General features: G+C 39.3%; 1 protein-coding gene across 1 annotated transcript in view; it reads left to right on the forward strand.

The window, feature by feature from the left end:
- LVRN (laeverin) overlaps nucleotides 1-3,083 on the forward strand; it is a 58,363-nt gene extending 55,280 nt beyond the window's left edge. Inside the window, exon 20 of the mRNA XM_084882818.1 lies at nucleotides 1,465-3,083. Coding sequence (XP_084738944.1) covers nucleotides 1,465-1,605 — 141 coding nt within the window. The 3' untranslated portion in view covers nucleotides 1,606-3,083. The remainder of the gene's footprint in view (nucleotides 1-1,464) is intronic.
- The last annotated feature ends 5,618 nt before the right edge of the window (nucleotides 3,084-8,701 follow it).

Genomic DNA, 8,701 nt, shown 5'->3' on the forward strand with positions numbered 1-8,701 from the left:
GACTGAGGAGGAGTTTTAAGGCAGTTGAGGGTGAGATCAGGCAGGCAGGGGAGGGCAGTTAGGGGCAAACAGGCAGGCAGAGGCATTTAGGGGTGATCAGGTAGGCAGGCAGAGAGGTTAGGAGCAATCAGGCAGTCAGGCAGAGGCAGTTAACGGCAATCAGGCAGGCAGACAGGTGAGTGGTTTGGAGCTAGTGATCCCAGATTTTGAGAAGGTGCAGGCTGGGCTGAGGGGACCCCCCTACCCCCACATACACAAATTTCATGCACCGGGCCACTAGTGATAATATAAAAAGTAATTACTAAAAAGAGGATGAAAAGAAAGTCACATGAGTCCCTTCTCCTTCCAGACCAGCATAGTTTCTGTATACTCTTTGTTTCTCTTGCTCTGTTCCTTATACACTGCCCTGTTGGAGTTTGGCCTCACTCATGCTCTCAAGCACACATGAAGCCCGCCCCTACCCTCCCACTCACTTCAGGTGCATGATCATATGGGGCTGTGGGAAGGTGGATTCCACTGCCTGGTAGGTATGGACAAGTGTGGAAGAGGGTGGAAGGTTTGTTCTGGTTCCTTAATCTTTTTCCAGAATGTTCCTTTTCTTTTACATTGTGATCAGACTCGATAACCCTATTACTACTCAGTTTTAAGTGCATGATGGTTTAAATGACATTTGTGAGCACAGGTACACTGTCATCACACATGTGCTGAGTTCTAATTCGTTGATGGAGAAATAGACTAGGTACGTAACTAAGTAGTCAATTGGAGTCTTGCTTGTACATAATATTGCATATGCTCTTATAGCTGAATGCTTGACTTGCCTCAATGAAGGAATTTAGCCAATGGACAAATCCACTAAATCTAAATATTTATAATAATAAAAGGGTAATATGCTAATTATACCAGACGTTCTTCCTGACCAAGCTGGGGCCTGAGGAAAGCCAGCCTGGGTCCCAGGTGCCTGCCGGTGGCTGGAGGAGGGAAGCAGCCCGGGTCCCGGGTGCCATAGGGAAACCAGTGCCAGCAGCTGAGGGAAGGAAGGCCTACTCTTGCATGAATTTGCATGCATCAGGCCTCTAGTTCTTAAATAAAGGATAACGTCTGTAAAGACACAAATTTTGTATGCCAATTTTGAGCTTTGAAAGTTGCAAAGTACCTTTTGAGATAAGAAAAGATCTCATTGTATCTCTGCCCACAAATTTTGTCTAATATCCAGTATGCATTCAGTAAATCTTTATTGAGCACCTACTAGGTGCTAGGGGAGTAGAGCAGTGAATAAAATAGATGAGGTTCCTACATCATAGAGCTTCCAGTCTACATCTGATAATTCAGGGTGGGTGGTCTTCATATATTGCCACCATCCCACACTTTGGCCATTTGCAAAATCATGTTGCAACTTAGAGTGAACTGTCGTGTTTTGTCTAAATGAAGAGTCAGATTGCCCTGACCGTCTCTTTTTCCTTTCAGCTGCAGCAGTTTTTCAGTCCCATGTTGGAGGAGCACCAGAGGTCCGCAGTTCATGCCAAATTACAGGCAATAAAGAACAAAAATCTGGAAAACAAAAACCGAAATGCCAGGATGACTGCATGGCTACGGAAAAACACATAATTTAGTGGCCACTTTTGGCATTTCCCCTTGTATATTAGACTATCATTTGCTGACTGTTTTGCCTTCCAATTTTTTGAGTCTAGAAAACCACATGTTTTGTTATTTGTATTTTAGTCACATTTACTACTCAGCGTCCTGTTCCTCCCTTGTCGTCACGTTGGCTCTGAGCTCACTGATTGCTGAGGAGTTTGCCAGCACTGCAGTGTTTGGGGGGAAGATTTCACTTCAAGTTGGGCTATAAAACCACAGAATTTTCTTTAAATGTCTTGTAAAAACAAATTTACCTTAGAAAGTCTTGCTTATTCTGTTGTGATGGCCAGGGGAATATTAAATCATTGGCTAAACGAGCACATTCTTTTCTGAAGGAAATTCAGATTTGAAACACTCTAGGGTTTATTTAGTTCAATATTTAAAAGAATAACGAGCAAGTAACCCAATAGTGTAAAGAAGGAGAACCAGAGGAATAATACGCCCTAGAAATCAGGAAAGCAAGTTTTAAAGAGAAGGCACAGACAATTTTATGAGCCAGGTGAACTGCTCTAAAAGCAGGAAATGTGTTTTGTGCCTCTTTCTCTCTCTCCCCAGAGTACCTAGGCTTTGTGCCACACTTTGCTTACTGGCTACTGAATGTATGATGTCACAAAAAGACCCAGGATTGCAGGGTACTAAAATACCTTTAGGCTTGCCATGTGGTGGCCAGATTGGAGAGGAAGGCTCTGCCTTAAAGCTCTTGACTGTATTCAACAGTGGGAATGAATACTCTTTTAGCCAAAGTTTATGGGCAAAAATAGTTAAGTCAACAGACAATAGGGGCTAATCTTCAGCACAAAGGGAGATGGTCAAATAAAGAAAAATGAAACTACAAGGCTAACCAGAGTATACTCTTCACAGCTTTGCACTCAGGGGATTAAGTCTGAAATGTGATTTCATTTGGCCAAATTGAACCTACTTCTAGTTTAGAGAACTTTAAACATTTTCATGAGTCACAATGTATGGAATTAGCTTAGCTTTATTACCCCTGATAAAACCAGGACAGCTAAGGCAAATCACCACACTCTAGAATTTGTGTGTATCTGATTTAATACTGTGTTTTAATTTTGATTTTGTAGAAAGGGGATTAAACTACAGATCTCCTTCCCCTATCTACCTCAGAGCATTATTGTAAAAACCAAGGGATATGTCAATAAAAGATCTTTAAATATGTTATATAAACTCAAGACAGTGTGATTTAAGGTTTTACTTCCTATTTTTTATATGTTAATGCAGCCACAAATTAAAATGTTATACAAAAATTCACTTCCATATTTGCTTCACAAGAAGATGCTCTCTGAGTGTGAGTGGGGGCTATGAGACAGCCATGAGGACTAACCAATGAACATTCTACTCAGATTTGACCATGGGTCACAGCTCAGAAAGTTTTTCCTTGAAATTTAGAAATTTGAAATTAAAGCAATAAAATATCCCCATGTTTTCACATCGTTGTGTATGAGATATCTTATGTTTCCTTAAGCATTCTTTCTACATTTCCTTTATTTCCTCTGATCATCAATTTTATCTTTTGGTAACCATATCACATGTCCTTTCAAATGTTTTTCTCCTCCTCCTTCTTCTCTCCTCCCTTCCAGCTCTTCCCTCTCTCCCTCAGACTCCCCTGTCTTCCTTTCCAGTGACCTCGGCCTGTTTGTCATGTCCTCTGTCCTTGGTCTTCCTACCTACTGTGTTCTCCTTCCACCAAGGGCAGCTGGAGGCTGACACTTCAGGCACCAACAGTTGTTGGATGATGCCAAGAAGCACAAGCACTGCCTGATTCAGACCATCTGCCAGCAATTCATATCCCATCTTAGCCTCTGTAGTAATTAAAGTGCTGAAAGTTTTTATCCGAAGTCAAATACTCAAGTATTTGGTTAACAGTCCTTCCTCTAAATTTGAAAAGAATTTTGAATAATGTAAATTGTTTTCTGGCATGAATAAAGCCAGTTACTCCAGATAAGAATTACATTTTATTATATTGTACCTCATATTTAGTATAAAAAGTAATTATGAATTTATTATTGTGACAACAGTAAGTCAGGGAATGAAACAGCCAGATTTGTCTAAATGGTGTAAAAACTTTATTAACTAACTAGTGGCCTGATGCACAAAATTTGTGCACAATAAAGGGGATTAATTAGAGGAAATATTTTAATATTGCTATTTGCCCTTTCTCTATAATAGAAGTGTCAGAGATTAAAGAAAATTAGTAAAATGTATATTAAAATCTTCCTCCTGTCAAAGTCTGGGGTGCACTATGGGACCCAGAGTCAAGTCCACGCCCACCCATATGCACCTTGAAATTGTGCGAGACCCAGATCTGGCCAGCCCCACTCACATTGGGTGAGATCCAGAGCTACCCGCCCCCAACTTCAATAAGCCCTGCTAGGTGGGGGATGCAGCCTGAGGTCCCCAGCCAAGACCCCCTAGGTGGGGAGGGGGAGGTAGGGCGCAGCCTTAGGTCTACTGCCCCGGCCTGGTGCCAGGCAGTCTCAGGTCTCTGCTGATCACTTGTTATGGGAACCCCGCCTCCGCTGTGGGTGCAGCCATCTTTGTGACAGCCTGAGGGTTAATCTGCATATTACCTCTTTATTATATAGGATAAACCATCTTATCTATTAGCACCCCAACTATACTAGTAAACAGTTTCTCTTTATACTGTTCATCCTAAGAAAAATTAACAAGAAGTACAATGTACTCATGATTTTTTTCAATTTGGTAATTAGAAATTAAAGTTTTCCTCACAATCTCATACTTCTTTTCTGCTCAAACACATTCAGTGACTTCAAGTGAAAGAACAAATGCCTTAGTCTTGAAGACTGGAGATCCTCTACAATTCAAACCCTGGGGCCAATCTGTCTGTACGGCAAATCATCCTGAGGAACAAGTGAAAAAGCAAAATAAGATGAGCTTTAAAAGGGAGCTCTACTTGATTACTTTCCTGTTTACCCCAATAAAGGCTATCTTTATTTCATCCAAGCTTTAGCGAATAACTATATCCAAAGCAAAGTCTCAAGGGTGCTTATAACTACATATAACTGGCTCCTCCACAAATAATTGTGTAGCAGTCAGCAGCATTTGAAACCACACATAGCATATCGCTTCCAGCTTGATATTCTCCCTAACTCAACAAAATTCAGCAAAGATATTCATTACAACACATAGCTAGGGGTTTATTTGGACTCTTCCTCTTTCCTTCCTTTCAAAAGAATCAGTCCTAAAGGTGAGGCAGGGCAAGGCAGGCTTCTACAAGCAGTGCTGGCCTGTGGCCTGGAATGAGGTGGAAAAGCTTGAGTGGGGCAAAGAGGAAGCCCACATGTGGGAGCACCTTGGCACAGCATGTCAGAGCCCAAGAAGAGTCAGTGGAGTGACACAGTGCAGAAAGGCAGCTTTTGACATGAAGGGTCAGAGCCAAACAGGGTAAGAAGGACCTCTATGCAGGGAAGCTGCCAGAAAGAGCAGTCAAAGCCCAAATGGTGAGAAGAGAAGATCTAGACCAGGGGTGGGTGGCCCAGCATAAAATATTAGAGACTGAAGAGGGTGAGGGGGGCATCCGTATGGGGGAGGGAGAGGCACGGATGGGAGGTTGGATACCACAGGTTATGAATCAAATAAGGAAATATATGTGATAATAGAATCCCGGTTTTCTCTCTGTGGAGGAGAATTGCAGATATTCAAAAGGGGGAAAAAAACAACAACAAAACAACAACACTAGAACGAACCCTTTGTTTTTGGATTAGAATTGGAGGTATTGATGTGAACAGATCTCACAGTTCTCAATACATGGATAGATTACACATATAGATGTCAATGTGTTTGTAGACTTATCTTGCTCTTTCTCTATATAGATAGATATGTAGTTATAGCTATAAATATTTAGAAATATGGAAAGGAATACAGATATAGATATATAGATATATCAGTATAGATATATAGATAGCTATATCTATAGTTTAGTTTCAAAAACTTCTGAAGTTTTTGAAACTGAACTATGTCTATAGATATAGACCTACCTTTTAAACTGATACAGCCTGGGGGAGCAGCAACATGCTGATAACAATGAGCACCATTAGTCTCCAGATCTTGGCTTCTAAATGCCATGTTCTGCTAAAAGAACCAGGGTTTTCTGAAGAAATGGATGAATTCAGGGCTGAGGACAATTTGAGATGGAATATCATCTTGTACTAAAAGACAAAGAATTGCTAAAAGAATGTTGAGGACATATCAAAGAGCACAAAAGCCAGTTTAAAGGGGCCCTCAATCAAATCTTGAAAAATTTGAGTATTGTAATAAAGACTGTAATGGAATTCATGAATATATACTTATATGTCTTAAGTAATGAATAAATTGAAATGTTGATGAGGAAAAGAATATACACAATTACAAAATACTGATAAATTGTAAAGGGAAAGGAATTTACAGTGGGAAACTGGGAAGATGTACTTTAATCAATAGATCAATGTGAACATTGTCACAGTGGGATAAATAAAATATTTGTTCTACTTAATAGGACAAAATGACACAGATACAGCATTGCTTTTATGTTATATCCCGGATGAATCTGCATACCATGAATCTAATCACGGAGGAAACATAAAACAAACTCAAGTTGAGTTACATGCCACAAAATGTCCTTTAAAAGTGTCAAGGTCATGAAAGTCAAAGGAAGATGGAAGACTATTTTAGAATGAAAGAGATGAAAGATATGTGGCTACAAAATGTAATGTGATTCTGAACTGAATTATTTTGCTATACAAATACAGATATAGATATATAGATATATCAGTATAGATATATAGATAGCTATATCTATAGTTCAGTTTCATTACAACACATAGCTAGGGGTTTATTTGGACTCTTCCTCTTTCCTTCCTTTCAAAAGAATCAGTCCTAAAGGTGAGGCAGGGCAAGGCAGGCTTCTACAAGCAGTGCTGGCCTGTGGCCTGGAATGAGGTGGAAAAGCTTGAGTGGGGCAAAGAGGAAGCCCACATGTGGGAGCATCTTGGCACAGCATGTCAGAGCCCAAGAAGAGCCAGTGGAGTGACACAGTGCAGAAAGGCAGCTTTTGGGACAACTGGAAAAATTTGAATGGATTCTGAGGATTAGGTACTAGAAATGCATTAGTGTTAACTTTCTGGCTTCATGGTTGCGTTGTGTTTATGTAGAAAAAAAAATCTGTTGTAGGAAATACACATCAAGGGGTGAATGGGGCATTAGGTGTGACAACTAAATACTAATGATGCAGAAAAGTATATTTTACTGTAATTCTAACTTCTCTATAAATTTGTAACTATATAATTAAATTTATTTATTTATTTATTTTTAAATATATTTTATTGATTTTTTACAGAGAGGAAGAGAGAGAGATAGAGAGCTAGAAACGTCGATGAGAGAGAAACATCGACCAGCTGCCTCTTGCACACCCCCTACTGGGGATGTGCCCACAACCAATGTACATGCCCTTGACTGGAATCGAACCCGGGACCTTTCAGTCCGCAGACCAACGCTCTACCACTGAGCCAAACCGGTTTTGGCTATATAATTAAATTTAAAAATAAATAAAATATATTTTTAGAACTGGGACGCATCTTTTTCAAATATATATATTTTTAATTTCAAACTTGTTAATGGTCATAGCCATAGACCTGAAGTATCTATTAAGCATTTCAGTAAGCACAAAGTGAAGACACAGGTTGTCCCAAAAGACTTAATTTCTTGTTTCAGCCAATAGTTTCCATCTTAAACCAAAGGAACTAAAATATTAAAATAAAAATGTATTATTCAAAATTAGCAGAGCTACAAAATGTAAAATAAATGTAAATCCTTAAATTTTTCAAATAAAGTTTATTTGAAACTTGTAGCTTTGTAGCATTTATGCTTCTGAAGTTTTTAAAACTGAACTGTATTTTGGAAAAAACAAACAAACTATATACACAAGGATAAATGTAACCTTGAAAAGTCAGTATGGCAACAACTTGACTTAAGCTATGCAGAGTAATAACATAAGACTCAAAGTTGTATAATATGTATTCTTTACTACTATCTTGATTTATTAAAAACTCTTTGCGAAGGCCCTGGCCAGGTGACTGGGTTAGTTGTAGCATAGTAGAGTGGAGAAGAGATGTGGTCAGTAGGAAATCATTATTACCTGTTGAGTACCCTTTACATAGGATGTACTGAGCTATCTGCCAGTTTATCTCATCCTCAAAATAACCTTATAAGACAGTTAATCCATTAAGATCAAGTCAGAAAAATAGAATCTAGGCTTTTTTGTTGGTTTTACCAAAAATATTTTAATGTTAGGGATTTGTTTAACAGCTATTAGAAAAGTGAAAATGCAAAAGAAAAGCCCTAAGTTATAGTGCAGGAAGTAGTTCTTTTTTTTAGGGCTGGAGGATAAAGGGCAAAGGTTGGAGTTATTAGAATGTAGGAGCTTGGATTAGAAAGGACATGATTTTTTTTTTTTAATATAGCAGACTAATTTTTTTTTTTTTTTTTTTTGTGTGTGTGTGTGTGTGTTTTTTTAATATTTTACGGATTTTTTTTACAGAGAGGAAGAGAGAGGGACAGAGAGTTAGAAACATCGATGAGAGGGAAACATTGATCAGCTGCCTCCTGCACACTCCTCACTGGGGATGTGCCTGAAACCCAGGTACATGCCCTTGACCGGAATCGAACCTGGGACCCCTCAGTCTGCAGGCCAATGCTCTATCCACTAAGCCAAACTGGTTTCAGCGACAGGACATGATTTTCTATTTAGTTTGGTCCACCCAGAAATCCACATTCCAAATCTCAGGGTCTCCTTTCCAATCAATGCCCTAACTCTTATGGTGGAACCTTAGCAAGCCTGTGAATTCAACTTGCATTGTAATGATGCATCCTACAGAGCAGCTACAAGAACTATGAGATTTGTTGAGAACTGCCTTTGAAGGTCTTTGGCTCTTTATCACTTGAGTCAGCAATTTCCAACCAGCATCTCTCAGCAGGTAAACTGGTGTGCCACAAGAATTTTTTAAAACATGCAATACTTGATTCTTTATTCTGGGGCACTGACCTCTTTTCCCTT

Source organism: Pipistrellus hanaki (genome assembly GCF_964339955.1).
Source record: "Pipistrellus hanaki genome assembly, chromosome: 4".
In the NCBI taxonomy this organism is placed as follows: Eukaryota; Metazoa; Chordata; class Mammalia; order Chiroptera; family Vespertilionidae; genus Pipistrellus; species Pipistrellus hanaki.